This window comes from Rhinopithecus bieti, unplaced genomic scaffold, assembly GCF_001698545.2.
Source record: "Rhinopithecus bieti isolate Rb0 unplaced genomic scaffold, ASM169854v2 scaffold_6063, whole genome shotgun sequence".
Lineage (NCBI taxonomy): Eukaryota > Metazoa > Chordata > Mammalia > Primates > Cercopithecidae > Rhinopithecus > Rhinopithecus bieti.
This window is the reverse complement of record NW_016805186.1, coordinates 2051051-2068431: the sequence shown is the minus strand read 5'-3', so window position 1 is coordinate 2068431 and position 17381 is coordinate 2051051. Positions and strand designations below refer to the sequence as shown.

At 46.7% G+C, this 17381-nt stretch overlaps 1 protein-coding gene across 1 annotated transcript in view; it reads right to left on the bottom strand.

Annotated features, from left to right (window-relative positions):
* The window catches only part of PTCH1 (patched 1), a 65080-nt gene that overhangs the window by 24699 nt on the left and 23000 nt on the right, over positions 1-17381 (bottom strand). Inside the window, 12 exon segments of the mRNA XM_017871508.1 lie at positions 470-872; positions 1515-1633; positions 8013-8138; positions 8736-8834; positions 9515-9670; positions 10028-10159; positions 10970-11117; positions 11936-12057; positions 12355-12370; positions 12372-12551; positions 13902-13993; positions 14087-14156. Coding sequence (XP_017726997.1) covers positions 470-872; positions 1515-1633; positions 8013-8138; positions 8736-8834; positions 9515-9670; positions 10028-10159; positions 10970-11117; positions 11936-12057; positions 12355-12370; positions 12372-12551; positions 13902-13993; positions 14087-14156 — 1663 coding nt within the window.

The window sequence follows — 17381 nt, the reverse complement described above, 5'->3', positions numbered from 1 at the left end:
CTTGAACTCCTGGGTTCAAGCAGTCCGCTGTCCTTGGCCTCCCAGAATGCTGGGATTACGGGCGTGAGCCACACCTGTCCCTGGCTAATTTTTAAAATATTTTGTAGAGACAGGGTCGTCCTTTGTTGCCCAAGGCTGTTCTCGAACTCCTGGCTCAAGCCATCCTCCCACCTCAGCCTCCCAAAGCGCTGGGATAACAGGCATGAGCCATTGCACCTGGCAATAATCACATTTTTAAACAACCTCATTCATAAAAAGACTCGCTGCATGGAGGTTCACTCCCATGGAAGATAACCTCATTAAAATGGCCCTATGCTCTACAAGTGTTGACTTCTGGAGGACTGAAATATATCATACTTATATGAATTTTTTTTAAGGCAAAAGAAGAAAAGTAAAAGCAATCTGATGAGCTCCAAAGGTTCTGTTATTTTTTTGAAGACAGGAAGAGTCTTAAGTTGTGGCAAATTACCTTGGCTTTTGGTTTCAAGAGGAAAGGAGCATAGTGCTTCTCAGCAAAAGATGAGAGCGTCCACTTGGTACAGCGGGGCTCGAGGCAGTGGAGGCTGGAGTCGGAGAACTGGGAGAGCAGATCCCTTGTGGAGCTGGTGCTCTCCGGGCTCTGGCAGCTGAGGGTGTCCTGTGTCACGGTGACGGGCTGCACGGAGATCTCGGAGCGCGGCTCGGCCGTGGTGTAGTACACGTGTGTGTGGGGGTCGTACTCCGTGCGGAGCTGGACAGTGGACTGCATAGTAATCTGCGTTTCATGGGCAAAGCTGTGGCTGCTGTAGGGGGGTGGGGGGCTGTAGCGGGTATTGTCGCGCGTGTCGGTGTAGGCCTGAGGTTCAACCTGAATCACTCTGCTGACGCAGGGGCTGAAAGGAGGGAAGCACGTTGCAATGTTACGCTTAAAGAGGGAAACGCTGCTTTCATTCTGCCATTTTCACTGTGTAAGGGGAAGCTATTTTACACAGCCCTGACTTAGGAAAAGAAACGTTACACTGCTGAACTCCAGAAACATCGCCTGGCTGATAACATCATTGCCTGGTGAACTAGATAAAAGTCAGTCTGAGGAGGCCACATGGAGAACTGATCCTAAATTTGCCTTCCAAAAGCAAGTTCCATCACGACGAATCCTTCAAAGCATAATTCCAAACAAAATCAAACCACCACCAAAGGACTACACATCTTCTAGGTGGGTGGTTTTCAATCTTGTTCTGCTCTAACCCAGAAATATGAAACACTCCCACAATTGGCAACATCAGTTCATGATGGGAAAAGGGGTCATCGGTACCAGCATCCTGAGGGCTGAGAGACTGTTCAGCTGGGGCAGGGGAGAAGGAAGCCCTGGGGACTCTGATGTCCCCCTAGGGAAGCAGCCTCTGTCCAATCCCTCCCCTGTATCCTCCATGCCAGCACAAACCCTGTTACCCACATTCCTGTCTAAGTCCACAGGCTGAAAGAGTTCTGCACAATTCTGCACCCAACCAAAAGGCCACAGTGGTCTGAAAACGTACCTTGTAAAACAGCAGAAAATATCCAGTCTCCTGTCCTCACGTCGATATAAATCCATGCTGAGAATGGCAGGAAAAATGAGCAGAACCATGGCAAAATTGAACACCACTACTACCGCCGCCTGGGAACAGGAAAGAAATTCAGGTCACCAATACGCCTCCGCCCAATCAGAGGTCACCAGTACGCCTCCGCCCAATCAGAGGTCACCAATACGCCTCCGCCCAATCAGAGGTCACCAATACGCCTCCGCCCAATCAGAGGTCACCAATACGCCTCCGCCCAGAGGTCACCAATACGCCTCCGCCCAGAGGTCACCAATACGCCTCCGCCCAATCAGAGGTCACCAATACGCCTCCGCCCAATCAGAGGTCACCAATATGCCTCCGCCCAATCAGAGGTCACCAATGCCCCTGCGCCCAATCAGAGGTCACCAATACGCCTCCGCCCAATCGGAGGACCGCTTAGAAAATAAAGACGCTTTTAAACAGTATTTTTCTTTCCCTTTCCTCTTGACGTGTTTGAAACTATGACAGATGTTAAGAGTTTCTTTTGCTACATCAAGAGCCGATGTGACAGGAATAGTCTTGACTATTTCTGGACCTTTCTATCTCTAATAATTCCATAAACCGGTAAGGCACACACCTGGGCACTAAACTACTAACGTGTTGTAGTAACCTAACCAAACCGAATCCACAAAGGCAGAACAGAGAGCACGCTCGAGACAGAATGTAAAACAAACAGAAGCGTTTCCCTTCCAGAATGCTTCCAAGAGGTCACGCGACCCTGATTTTACAGTTAAACACTTTTATATAAAGTGGATCGAGCTCATCAAAATGTCCCCCTTTAAAACATGAAATACCATTTCGCACGTGTCCCCTGAGGTTTTCATAGGCAAATTCCAAATAGCCTCTGCAGTAGCCAGTGGGGTGTGAGAGCAAGAAACAAAAGGCCAAGGAGAGTTAAGCGGAAAGAAATTCCTGTGTGTGATTATAGTAGGCAGAATAAATAAGTACAGATTCAAAAGTCACTCTATAACCTAAAATAAACACAGGGCTAGATTCTGCAGTGTGTTGGCAAATCTCCTGCTGACCTAGTAAAAATTACAAAATTGGGCTGTTAATAGAGGAAGCCAACAGAGGCCAGTGGAAAGTCGACCCAGCTCGGAAGGGCATGGCAGAGGGGGCACCACAGAGAAACGCACTGGTGATGCTGAGGAGCCAGGAAATTGACAGACATGGCTTTGAAAATAAAAAACGAAGCCAGGCACGGTGGCTCACGCCTGTAATCCCAGCACTTTCAGAGGCCGAGGCGGGTGGATCATGAGGTCAGGAGATCGAGACGATACCCGCTAACATGGTGAAACCCCATCTCTACTAAAAACACACAAAAATTAGCTGAGCGTGGTGGTGGGCGCCTGTAGTCCCAGCTACTTGGGAGGCTGAGGCAGGAGAATCGCTTGAACCTGGGAGGTAGAGGTTGCAGTGAGTCAAGATTGCACCACTGCACTCCAGCCTGGGTGACAGAGCGAGACTCTGTCTCAAAAAAAAAAAAAAAAAAAAAAGAGAAAATAAAAAACGAGGCTTCTCAAAGAACTGCTTAGTTCACAAACCTCAGATTGATAAACGTCCTAGGGTGAGGAAAGAAAACCTGGCTATAACTGACACCTAACACCATCAAGGGAGAACTCCCACAAAGGGCTTTGGATGGGAACTGTGAGTTTATGCTCAAGGTAAACCAGCAAGCCTGACTTCTGGAGAGATGTCTTCTAATAATTAATTCCCTGTCAAGAGTCTTCTTCTAAAAACGACCTAACCCCTTTCTTCTTGGTCTATCTTGAAAATCCTTCATCAACTGAAAAATATGAAGCATGTTAGCTTACCACTCTCATGTATATAAGACCTGTCTGATAGGCCTACACAAATATGCTCATCACCACTGTGACAGGAGAATTCACCTGAGAGAGAGATCTTTTAAAAAGTCCAGTACTGTGCTGGGTGCTGAAGACACAAAGATAAGAAAAATCCTACTCTCAGTTCTCACAGAGTAAGACCTATACGCAAATGACAATCCCAAATGATGGATGGCGTCATAAAGGCAGGTGCCAGGCTGAAGAACAGCTCAGTGGGGTGTAGGGGTGATCAGTCAAGGCAGGCTTTCTGGGAGAGGCTTCAGCAGGGTTTAGAAGATGATAAAGAGGACCGGGCGCGGCGGCTCATGCCTATAATCCCAGCACTTTGGGAGGTCAAGGCAGGAGGATCACTTGAGGTTGGAGTTCGAGACCAGCCTGACCAACATGGAGGAACCCTCATCTCTACTAAAAATACAAAGTTAGCTAGGCATGGTGGCGGGTGCCTAAAATGCCAGCTACTCGGGCGGCTGAGGCACAAGAATCGCTTGAACCCAGGAGGTGGAGGTTGTGGTGAGCCGAGATCGCACCACTGCACTCCAGCCTGGGCAACAATAGTGAGGCTCCACCTCAAAAAAATAAAAAATAAAAATAAAAAAAGAAAAAGAAAAAAAAGAAAAAGAGGTCAGTCAGGAGCAGGGGAATGGTAGGTGCTCCCCGTGAAGAAAACACACAGAAAACACAGACTGTGCAAGAGGAGGCACCCGGCTCAAGCACCTCAGTACTGCTGGGGTTTGAAATTCACTTTGGGGAAGAGAAAGGAGAAGCTATGAAGATCAGGTCAATTCATGCCTGATTCACAGCAAGCAGGAGGTGCTCGCTGCTGTTGACAGTATTACCTGATAACGTCCCCGAAGTGCAGTCAAGTCACCTGCCTGAGGTTATCCAGTAAATCAGATCAAAGCCCCCAGCCCAGCTGAGAACCGGGAGTTTCGTGAGATCTGGTCCCTTACTGAGAGGATGTCTGTGGACGGGGTTAGGATACATGACTGTGAGACAGCAGGGGATGGCAAGAAGAACAGGTAGGATTCTAACGGAGATTTTCCAGGAGCATGTAATCCTGGGGGCCGAATCCTTTTAGCTTTTACAATCAGTCATGTTTAGAATTGAGGAGTGGAACGTAGAGAAGAGACCCTGGGCATCCCGTTTTGGACAGGTGTTCATGAGGATGAGGAGAGCAGAAGTTTGTGACACAGGGAGCCCCACGGGTGCAGGGATGGGCACCTGCCAGCCACACCCACCACCACAGAGGTTGGGGAGCTTCTCGGCTACCAGGCCTCATCGGTCAGAGACGCCTGCTGGGCACCTTGCTCTGTGTCCGTGACGGAAATTAAGGGATGAGAGAAGAACCCCAAGCAGCGTCCCGTCTAACTGACTTTCTCATAACCTACTACATGTATGGGGGAGTATTTTCTCAACGCCAGGTTCGCAGATGTACACCAGAATAGTAAAATAACCAGCAAGGGCTGCTCAGAAAGCGAAAAGGGTTGTTGCAAAGGCAAGAGAGTGTAAGTAAACCAGAGAAGATGATGGGGGTGATATTGTAACTGTGAATCAATTCTAGTTATTGTGCTCATAGGAAATGCCCCATCCCCTCAAAGCAGCTAAGGCTGGGACACGTGCAGAGGAGGTTCCAGTCGAACCCTCCTAGACCAGATAGAACAACAAGGGGTTCTGTTCTGCGAGTTTTCAATGAAGAATAAACACTGCTGGGCTACCAGCAAGCCCTAGTGAATTACAAAGAATTACAGCTGGTACCAGTGATTCCTGCTGTAGGGGTGGCATTTAGGCAGATAGATAAAGGCTGATGAGGTTTAAGACAGTTTCTTTGTGGAAAAAAATATCTAATTATTTGGTCAGTCTACAAAATTGGAGTTTTATATGGAAAATTCTGAAGGTAATTGCAAGTTTACTATTGGACAGAACCACCTTGAGTCACTCGCTTTTGAAGTTTAATTTGTAGCATCTTGCAAATATAAACACAACTGAACACCCAGAGTCAAACCTGATACTGTTCACCAACAGAAAGAGAAGCCACATAATGGCTAAATTTGAGGGTCAATACATTTAAAACAGAACCAGGGAAAATCTTCTGATGGCCACTGCAAATACCACTGCAAGCTCGCTCTCTTCCTTGCATTTTCTTTCTTTTTTTGGAGACAGAGTCTTGCTCTGTCACCCAGGCTGGAGTGCAACGGCACACTCTTGGCTCACTGCAACCTCCGCCTCCTGGGTTCAAGCAATTCTCCTGCCTCAGCCTCCCAAGTAGCTGGGATTACAGACATGCACCACCACGCCCAGCTAATTTTTTATTTTCAGTAGAGACGGGGTTTCTCCATGTTGGTCAGGGAGGTCTTGAACTCCGACCTCAGGTGTGCCGCCTGCCTCGGCCTCCCAAAGTGCTGGGATTACAGGTATGAGCCACAGTGCCCAGCAATCTTTTTTTTTTTTTTGACAGAGAATAAACCAGTGTCACGGGGAGGCATTCTTTAATAAGATGAGGACTCTTGGAAACTATAGTTGCAATTTTCTACAGTGATGCTGCGGTGGTTTGAAACAAACACAAAAACCAACAGTACTTATTTTCGTCTCTGTAAGGTGCTTACCTTGGGAGAACTTAACGCACTGGATTTTCTACAAGGCTACTCCTCCTAAGGAAACCTCATGTAGCGTTTCAGACCACCACACCATAGGGTGTCGTTAAAGGACAGTCGGCCTCGATGAGCCATCAGTATGTACTGAGAGAGCAGAGGAGAGAATGAGAGAGAAAAGAAGAAAAGAAGGAGTGTGAGCAGATACAGACAGACAGTGAGCAAAAAGGCAAGCGGAAAAGCAGGGGAGAGGAGAGAGAATGGGGAGACAGGGTCCCACGACTGAAAGACTCTAGGAACGGTTTCTCAATACCAGCACCTGCTGCACATGAAATGAGACTGGGGTACCACAGGGTGCTGAGCAGACGCACGCCTGAGCACAAAGGCATTCTACAACTTCAGCTGCGCTGCGAGTCTGGCTCACCTTTCATGCCACTGAGCAATCAGAGAGTTTCCTTGTCCTGTGCTTTGGTTTGAGCGTCAGATCTGAACATTATTCATTGATTCACTATTTTTACTTCTATATAGATTTATAATACAAATAAACCCTGTTGCCTTTCCTTTTTGTGTTTCTTTTGGGGCTGGTGGTTATGGCCATTGGCATAGAATCTTTTATCCAACTGCCTCATACAAAATACTAAGGATGCCTTGATTCCCAAACCCAGTAGGATCAGGAGTTGCCCAGGCCTCTTGGTATCTAGCGAAATGACATTGAAATACGTGATTGATTGGTTCATCGTATAAGACAAACGTAAAAGAGTAGGAAAGAACTAAACATATTGACAAAATATAAACAGAAACCAGATGCATGACTGGTCAATTTCTCTTCCTGCTTGCATCTGCAAGAACTCTTGGTGAGTCGCGTAAAGCTGTGTGAGTGCGCTGGGCATCATAACAGCAGGCTAAAAAGTGACACAGATGTCGTTTCCTTTAAAAACCTGGCCAGCTTGAGAATTATATATCATATCTTCACAGAGAAGAAAGGGGAAATGATTGAGGTTTTAAAATTTGAAATTAATTCACAAAACCCCAATAACATCTTGAGATATCAAAACTCCAGGCCACTTTGGGCTCCAGAAGACCATGGCACAAACTGGTGAAGTCTCTGCTTTATCAGCCACAGTAACTAATTTTAGGATTCCTATGCGTTTCAAGCAGCTCAAGGGCAATGTCAGTAATTTACTCCAGGCACAGAAGGACTACAGCTCTATCCCCATCCCAGGGAACTGTCCGTGCTTACAATTCACAGAAGCCGAGTCTCTGATTAGAAAATATGCTGACGGCCTCTGGAGGTGATGGCCTGGTCTGGAAGCTCTGCATGGGAAGTGAGAGGGACTGTGAATCTGCTTGGGCAGCCTGAGAGGGGAGCAGGGAACCAAAAGGAAAGAGAAGAGGGGACAGGAGAGACTGTGGAGGCCAACTTAGGAAAGGGAGGTGGAAAGTGAGGGCCCGCCATGGAGCACCCTGCAGGAAATTCCCCACGGCAGCCTGGCCAGTCCATGGTCCTGCAGTGCCGTCTGACATGTGACCTCCGCTTAATACTGTCTTGGGTTGGGGCTGCTTTGACAAAAGCAAAAGAAAAGGTGGCCTGTTTGGGATGAGGTGGGCAGCGCGAGAGGGGGTAAGCACAGGTACTGGGAGTGGTGTTTGAAAGCAGGGCATGGCCCAGAAGCTGGCTGCAGCACTGGTGACCCCAGAGGGCAACGCAGAGTAGCCCCGAAAGCCACGCACAAAGGACAGGACCACTCCACAAGGCAATAGGCATCTGGGCTTCACAGGTATAGAAAGGAAGGAAAAACTCCAAAGGTGCTGAGTTTTTTGGAGGGAGTGTCAGGGTTATAAGCTTAAAGCAGCATCCACCCAGTTAAACAGAGCCTCAAACATAGGCATTTCTATTTCACTTCATAAGTAACTGAAGTGCCTTAGCAGAGACCGCAGATACGGGATGCTGGAAGTCAGTGCCCCGCTCAGGATCACCATAGCCTTCATCACCAGAAGCTCACCTGGAGGGAGAACGCCCGCAGAGCAGGAATCGGGATTAACGCGGCCATGAAGAAGGCTGTGACGTTGCTGATGGACGTGAGGGCCACGCTGGCTCCTGTGCGCTTCAGGCACTCCCCGGTCCTGTCCTGGGAATAAGAAACCACAGCGCTGAGAGCTGCACTGGACAGGGTCCCCTTGGAGCACAGACTGTGTGAGCAGATACGTGGCAGAGTAACACAACTGTAGCTTATCATGCTGGCATTAGGGAAAGAGAAAGAGCCACCTGCCTTGCTCCCTAACACCAGCATTATTTAGTACTATCTACAGAGTCATGAGTTCCTCATGGTTATTCCCATCCAGAGCAGAAAGCTACAAGATAATGACTTAACGCTTAAGTATAATTTTAAAAGGGAGTGGAGCGAGGTGATGGCTAAGTGACAGACATCTCCAGAGAAGCAAAAGCAGGCTCTGGAAAGGTATGGCAACTAGGGGTAAAGTGTCACACTAAAATAAACACCCGTATTCCCAAAGGCACCCCAAATGCAGCTCTTGGGACATCTCATAGCAAATACATGTCCGGAGGGTCTTCCAGCTGATTTCATTGCCTGGCAGCCAGTGGCACGTCATCTGACATGGGACTGAAATCTTTACTGGGCCAGACTGAGGAAAATTAAAGAACAAATACTCAGGAACAGAGGAAGCTGCTAAGTCCCCAGAGCTCTCGTCTTTTGCTTTTACATTACCTCAAAAGGGATTCTTTTATTCTGTCCGGTCTCACTGAAGGCGTGGGCCAAAAGGAAAACATCATCCACACCAACACCAAGAGCAAGAAATGGCAAAACCTACCGCAAAACAGAGGATGCTGGCATTAGACACGTGAGATCCAATTCAGATGATTCTAAAGCTAGTTAGGGCACTGCCACCAGCGCCTGACAGCTCCCAAAGCAGAGCTTCGTGACCTCATGGTGAAGAATTCACCCGACATCCCAAAGCCTAGCAGTTTCAGCTCACAGGAGAGCTTGCACGTTTCTACTTCGAAGGTCTGTGTACTGTCATTTTTTTAGGCTAGTAAATGAGAAGGAATCTCACTCATTTAAGCAATGATTCACAGAGTGTGGTCCATGGACCAGCATCACTGGGAACTGCCCTGAAGTACACATTCTCAGCCCCAGCCCCAGATTTACTGAGAAACCCTGGGGGTGGGGCCTGGCAACCTGAGCTTTCACAAGCCCTGCAAGCCATGCCAATGCCCACCAGAGATGGAGAGCCACAACCCTGGTCAATGACATACATTCCTATCTGCGAAGTGTCTCTACTAACCAGTAAGCCCAACAGACTTCCTACCACTGCCATCAGGGCGGACGGCATCAAGAGACAGCATCTCCCTGAGGCCAGTAGCATCCTAGTGGAAAAGGCTGCAAGACCCTTCTGGTGAGAAGGACACACAGAAGGCTGGCTGGGCCGAGCCTGGGGGTCCGGGGGCGTTGGTCAACGGACAGCGGATGAATGGCTCTTTTAGTACCTGAGTTGTTGCAGCGTTAAAGGAAATTCCGATCAATGAGCACAGGCCCAGTCCTGCAGCCACTGACAGTGCAACCAGCAGGACGCCAGCCAGCCCCACGGCACCCTGGGACTTGGAGCAGTCCCAGCGCAGCATGGTTAGACAGGCATAGGCGAGCTGCAAGCAGAACAATGGGGGCACAGAACAAAAGCCGAACATTAGAATGTGGCGTGATTCTAATGTTTCCCCCCACCCATCACCCCAAATCAAAAGGCAGAACTTATGAAATCCAACAACAACAAAACTTTACATCAAGGACGTCACATAAAATGATAGCAGTCAAAGGTAGGCCAACAGCAAACGGGAAAAATGCTTTACACGACCACTTTTAAACCACGGTGAAGCCACGCTCTCTCTGTCCTGGATGCGCGTGGATGTTAAGAGCAGTTAAGAAGCAGGAGCGGTCATGGAAAAGTAAAGACTAAAACCACCAAACCGAACTCCAGCCCCCAGGAGCATGGCGTGGAGCATTACCATGAGTAAGTAGCCGCTGGCCACGCGGATGACACTGACGTCAGAGAAGGACTTCAGGATGTCGTCCAGGGTCGTGGTGGTGAAGGAAAGCACCTTCTGAGTGGAGTTCTGTGTGACACTCTGATGAACCACCTGCAGTCACAACAGAAGGTGAAATGCCCAAACGCAACGAACACTTCACAAGCCTCGACAGCACAGACCTCAGGTGACACAGCCCAGCCCTTCTTTTCTTCTGATGCATTTTTTAAAAAGCTCTACGTGATTCCAGGGCAGGGAGGGAAGCTGAACTTGGGCTAACATTAAAGAACCCTGTTTTAGGACAAGGGCCGTGGCTAATCAGTGGCAGTGGGTGCTACTGAGGGCCGGTGTTGCTGGAGTTCACTCCGAGTGCTGTACTTACCCCAGGGCTGAGACTGCTCGTCTCTTCTCTGTAACTTCACAATTGACTTGCGGTCCCATCAGCTCCCCCCTAATCCAAAACAACCCATTCGTACAGCCCTCCTCCCCCTGTTCACTTGCTGGCCACTTTTAAAAGGTCACATGCAGCCTGGCAGAGGTCACTGCTTGGGAAACAAAGGCCAGCTCCTGTCACATGACCTGGCCAAGGGGCCTGCAGCTGTGAACAGATTCTATGCCTTGCTAATGTTTTCCAGACACCTTTGCTAACCAAGTGTTTTTTTAAACACTGTTAGGTGCTTTAGTTCTGTAGTTCACAACCGTTACTAAACATGTCTGAGGGCACCCCAATTAGAATTAGTCTCTTAGATATTATCCTAGGATTTTCAACATCAAAGAAGAGGAAAAAAGTTTTCATGCCATCAAGTTCCCAGAATTGCAACATTTTGAAAATAAAGCGAAATGGAAAGAAATGTTTTAAATAACGGTGAAAACGAAGAATTGCGTAACCAGCGAGTCTGCAGGCCGATTCAAAGGTGGGTTTACCTCCACATATGTCCTCTGCCAGGCCTCCAGGATGGCTGCCGCCTTGTCCTCATTCCAGTTGATGTGTGAGACATACTCGTACCCCTTGAAGTGCTCGTACATTTGCTTGGGAGTCATTAACTGGAACATGGTCTGCAGGGCATGGGCGCTGTGGCACAGTCCAAGGGAAGGCACATCGTCAGTACGCCCAGGAAGCCGTTTCCACTGCCTCAAACCCCCAGCCAGCTCCCCCAGCTCACTGGCTGCAATTCTCTTCCTTCTCCGTGAGCACATGTTTCCATTAAAATGGAACCAGGATGGTTATTTTATTTAATAGATTGATGTACCATATTAAAGGTGTAACCTTACAAACCTTTTACAGATAGACCCCAAAATTAAATTAATAGGCAATTTCCTTTCACAGTTTCCATTCCATGAAACAGGAAGGGGAGAGGAGCAGATAGCTTGAGCAGATACACCGGGCTCAGCGAAGCATACTCGCTGTGCAGAAATCCCAGACGACGGTGTTCCCAGGGGAGAAATCTTACACGAAACGCCAGACACCTGACTGACCAGAGTCCACAAGTGCACAAAGGATAATTCTTATTGAGCCGCTGGCTCTTCGTCTTTTCCTTTAACAATCTGACACTGTGCAGCTTGCACCATGAACTCTCTCTGACCAGTGTCTCCCGGCCTACTTTACACCTGCCCCCCTTCTCTACATAATGGGCCGATCTCCTGAAACCCTACGGTCAGGAACTACAGTCTTGATGAAAACTACAAATCCATTCTTGAAAATTCCCCACAAGGTGCTTTTCAAGCTGTTGCAGTCTGCTAGTATTTCTTAATATTCTATGACGCCACCCAGCTAGCAAGGATAACGGTTTAAGCATTAACACAAATACACTTGCTGATGTCAGGAGGGAAGTGGCTTTTGAGGAAAGGAAGAAGACTAGAGGGCATAGATTGTCTTTGGAGCTGGCTTACCTGACGAGTTTCCCAGTGCTGTTCTTGACTGTGCCACCCACAATCAACTCCTCCTGCCAGTGCATATACTTTCTGGATAAGCCATGACATCCACCATTCAAAACAAGGGCCATATCAAGAGGCTAAAATAAAAAGACAGCCACATAATTACGGGAATTAGTAGGCAGGTCACAGGCCTTGTTAAAATCCAGCGTAAGGGCTTGTGTGTTTCAGAGAGAACATTAATAGCTAGGCTAATGAGAGGCGCATGGCAAATCTTACAGCGAAATTTAGCTCTATAAACAAACTTAGTTCCGTAGACAAAGACGATCGCGGAGAATGAAATGTTAAAAATGAAAATAATAAACTGAGCGATGAATGGAAACAAAAAAGTGCTTTGCTCTCCACCCCTTCTGGGAGCGCCCACCGCTGACACTCACTTTGGTTGAATTTTGTTGGGGCTGTGGCGGGGCAGTCGGGATCGGCCGGATTGAGGCAGGGGCGGTCCATGTAACCATGACCAACCTCAGCCTTGTTCAGCATTTCCTCCCAGCTGTCCACTTGATAGTTTATTTTCTTTAACTCTTCTAGGAATTCCAAAGGGTCGAAGTTTGTCCACCGCAAAGGAGGTTTACCTCTGCGAAAGAAATCAGCAGACCAGACCATGAAAAGAGCCTTCTAAACCCATCGTAAAGTAACACGGCTGCGCCCACTGCATCCGCCTTGTAGGAGGCTCCTGGCAATGCTGCAATTCTGGGACTCTGGCATCAAAACAAATGCTCCTTTCCAGCATATCTGCATGCAAACTTAGGTCAGGAAAATAATTCATGACTGAAGATGCTAAGCAGAGAGAGGACTCATAATGAGGGCAATGAACAATCTTTAATTGCTGATATTGTATATTTAATATCTACAGACAAAATTAACCAAAAGACAGATCCAAAATTAAATTTTTTTTTTTTTTAAAAAGAGGGCGTCACAATGTCAAATTAGCACTTGGCAGCCTAATAAATGCTTTGTAAATGTCATCAATCAAAATATTTGATCTCTGCTACCTTTAACAATTCCATACTTATGAGCGCTCTCTGACAGCCTGGCAATGGAATGGGCAAGCCCCCTGCGGCCTCTGCCATCACCACCATCACAGCCACTTCCCCCCACACTCACTTTTGAATTTGTGCTGTTGACAGACCAGAAAGGCTTTTGGCTGCCTGTTATGTGGTTCAAACCACACTGTAGCTGCTTAACCAGGCTGAAGTCATTATTCGGAATCTCCCAACCAGAAAACACAAAACCCCTTATTTCCCATCTAAAACTGTACACTGAAGGTCAGGGGATGGCCACTGCAAATTGCTTTTGCAGATATGTGCAAGCCAGGACAGAGACAATAACCCAAGCTCTCACTCTTGCATAATTAACTGAAAATGTCCATGCTGATTAACAATTATTCTCTAAATGATGCAGTATATATAATATCCAACTACTAAACGGTGACGTGTTCCCTACCGTGGCCTTCACAGATACTGGATTTTCCCCTTAAATGCCATTAGTGTGATCTAAAGAAAGGTTAGCATTTTACTTCACAGGAAGATCTCAAACTTAAAATATTTCGTTCTGATGTGTACCCACTAATAAAATCTCTCCTTAAAAAATAAGTGTCTAAATGCCTAGTCTTCGAAACTACGAACATTTTAAAGAGTTAAAAAATCACACGTACTCTGCAATAATTTGCATTTTATTTGCATATAAATAGGTTGGTAAAAGTGAATGAAATTTAATGACGCCTACAGAACTGTTTTTTGAAAAGAGAAAAAACATTCTGCTGAAATCCCCTCTCCCCTGACTATTCACTCAAAAAATGCACATGGAATTTCAATGTTTTTATTTCTTGTTCAAAACCGAAATGGAACAAGCAATGATAAGCAACATCAGAAACACTGAGTCCTAGAGAAGTCACAGACATCAGAAAGCGCGATCACACACTTACAGGAGGTACGCTGTCCCAGACTGTAATTTCGCCCCTTCCCAGAAGCAGTCCAAAGGTGTAATAATCAAACAAGGGTAAAGATACTCTATTATCTGTCGAAGTTAAAAAGAAGAGGCCATGCGTTAGGTTAAGGCATACTACTGGGGTGTTCCTGAGAAATTTTTGCCAACAAGAAGAAAATATACCTGATCCATGTAACCTGTTTCTGTGATAAGCTCTCCTGATTTGTAACACAAATGTTCCAATTTCCACTGCCTAATAAAATGAAAAGCAGAGACAAAAATTTCTCACTGGAAGGTAAGAAAATTAGTGCAAATTCAGAATGACAGAACATATAAAAAGAACTGCAATTTCGATCACTTTTAAGCATCTGTCAAAACGAGCAGAGCTTTTGCCAAGTAGAGACCCAGCAAGCTTGCTTTAATGAATAGATAATACTCAATCGTAATTAACATGTAGGGTGTTTATGTAAATGAATGCTACCAAAGTACTTGAAAAGTCTTGTTTTCTTAAGTGTTCTCCCAATAATCTTGTTTACACCATTAATCTGCTTTTCTACATACATTAAACAACTTCAGGGCAGCCCAGCTGAATTATCACAAATTCAAAATAGGTGGGGATTAAATGAGGTCTGCAAAGTATTGACACACATTCAGGTGCGGAGGTGTTTTACTGGCAGATCCTGTCCTGAATAGGTAGTGTGCAAAATGAACTCTTCTGCTCTTAACCATTAATATTATAAACAACAACATGTGCCAGGTGGGTCAAATTCTAACTTCACCGTCTCTTCTATTCCTATCGTACAGAAATGTGAATAAATATACAGATCAAGAATTAATTTGGGGCTGGGTGCTGCAGCTCACGCCTGTAATCTCAGCACTTTGGGAGGTGCAGGTGGGAGGACAGCATGAAGCCAGGAGTTTGAAACCAGCCTAGGCAACAAAGTGAGACCCTATCTCTACTATAAATGAATGAGTGAGTGAATGAATAAACTTAAAAAATTAGCTGGGCGCAGTGGTGCATGCCTGTCGTCCCAGCTCCAGACAGGAAATTACTTGAGCCTGGAAGGCTGAGGCAGTGAGCTGTGATTGTGCCACCGCACTCCAGCCTGGGCGACAGAGAGTGACCCTGTCTCTACAAAAAAATGAAAAACAAATTGCCAGGCATGGTGCCACATGTATATAGTCCCAGCTACTCGGGAGGCAGAGGTGGGAGGATCACTTGAGCCCAGGAGTTCGAGGCTGCAGTAAGCTATGATTGCTCCACTGCACTCCAGCCTAGATGAGCAAGATCCCATCTCTCAAAAACAAACAAACAAACAAAAAAAATTAATCTGGAGTTTCATTGTCTCTAGAAAAGCATTATATATGCCCATATCTTTCCAAGTGTGTTAGGGAGACCAGTCTAACTGAAAAAAAAAAAAAAAAAAAAAAAAAAGAAGAAAAAGAGAGAAAATTTGAAAGTGGTGGGGATGGAAAAGTCCAAGGGAAGAAAAAAAAAAAAAGTAAAAACCTCCCTCCCAACTCTCTGTTATTGGCCTCCTAAGGCAGGACTGTCTTCACCCCAGGAGCTTACTGTGTCCTCTTCCCTGTGCCTTCCTATCTGTCTCTCAGCGCCCTGTTGAAATGTCACCCCCCCCCACCCCCGCCGTTAAGCTTCTTGAAAATGACCCCTTTCTCCTGAACTCTAGAGCCCTGGCTGGCCAGATCTCCTGCGCAGCTGTCATGGGGACCGCCCACGTTTGCTCTGTCCATGTCTGCCTATACTCATGTCTTTCCTCTCTTTGAGAGCTGTGCCTAAGTTACCCATCTCTCCTCCATCCTCCACCCATCCACCCATCCATGGACATATTTATATTGTAATTCTACATAGCATCAACATAGAATGTCCAGCATGAGTTGGTTCTCAGTTTATATTACTTGATCAACTCTCATTTACACTTGCTTGAGAAAAGCATCATTATGCATTAGAAAAACTAACGGGCTTGAAGCCAGAAAAAGGCTTTGAAACCTTGCTCTCTCATTTCATAACTGCATGAACTTGGACAAATGCTCTAATTAGTCTAATTCTCAGTTTTCTCACCTAGAACATGGGATGGGTTGAACTCCACGTTCTTAAAGTTCATTCCAATGCACAAAATGACTCTCGACCCATCTCAGCTTAAGAGTGTAATTTAATTGCACAGACCCTCACATCTCCTCCTGAAGCGTGTCGGTGACACACACTAAGAATACACTGGCCATGCTTGCAGTGGCCCTAGGACACCCATTTCCTGGCTCCCCGCAGGGATGCCACTTCACATTCTGCAAAACTACACTGGGTATTGCTTCCCTACAATGCTTGTTACAGACCAGCAGGGCAAGTCTGCCTGGCAGAAACATGATTTTACATTTTCTAAGGCCCTTGCATTCATATATCTGATCTTGCTCTGGGGACCATGGAGGACACCAACACACATGACCATTAAGCCCAGGTCACAGATAAGCAAACAAGAATGTGCCAAAGCCAAAGATATGGATATGTGACTTGCCCCTGGCTGTGCTTGTCCCTAGGATCCTGTCAAGCTGGAATGTAAGCAGAGGTTAGAGCAGGGACAAGTAAAAATCTTAATTTTATTCTCTTCTTTGGTTCTCCCTGCCTGCCGAATATGCCTACACTGCTCCTTCCTCACCTCTTCTGGGAAAAATAAAGGGTACTAGTGAAGGCCTCAGTGAAGAGGTGCTGAAAGCCTAGGGGAGGCAATGGGGTTGGGTGACGTCAACTCAGAGGTCCCCTGGAAATGGGGTTTAGTGATGCCAACCTCAATAGCAATCAACAAATTGAATGCCCACTCTGTTCTCAATGCTGGGGTGAAAACAGGCGAGAGGTGGCCCCTGCCCTGTACAAACCGACAGTCTAGATACATGAGAAAAAGGACCGAGTTTTGAACTCTTCCTAATGCTTTACTCTACTCACAGCATTGTGAAATCAGCAATATGATGCTAAAAGATGACTTTTTCAAAAGGTGTCAGCGGGCCAGGCATGGTGGCTCACACTTGTAGTCCCAGCACTTTGGGAGGCTGAGGTGGGTGGATCACTTGAGGTCAGGAGTTCGAGACCAGCCTGGCCAACATGGTGAAACCCTGTCTCTACTAAAAATACAAAAATTAGCCAGGCGTGGTGGTGGGTGCCTCTAGTCCCAGCTACTTGGGAAGCTGAGGCATGAGGATTTCTTGAACCCAGGAAGCAGAGGTTGCAGTGAGCCGAGACTGTACTGCTGCACTCCAGCCTGGGCAACAGAGTGAGGCTCTGTCTCAAAAAAAATACAAAAAGGTGTCAGCAACAATTCCCATGGTGGCTCAGCCCCCAACACGCTGTGTGACACAAAATAACCACGAGTACAAAGTCACAAGAAACAGCTCTTCTTTTTCACGTTGTTTGTAAGTTCACTAAGGGCAATTCAAAATATCACTGCTCCGAAAATCTCTTAAGCAATGAAAC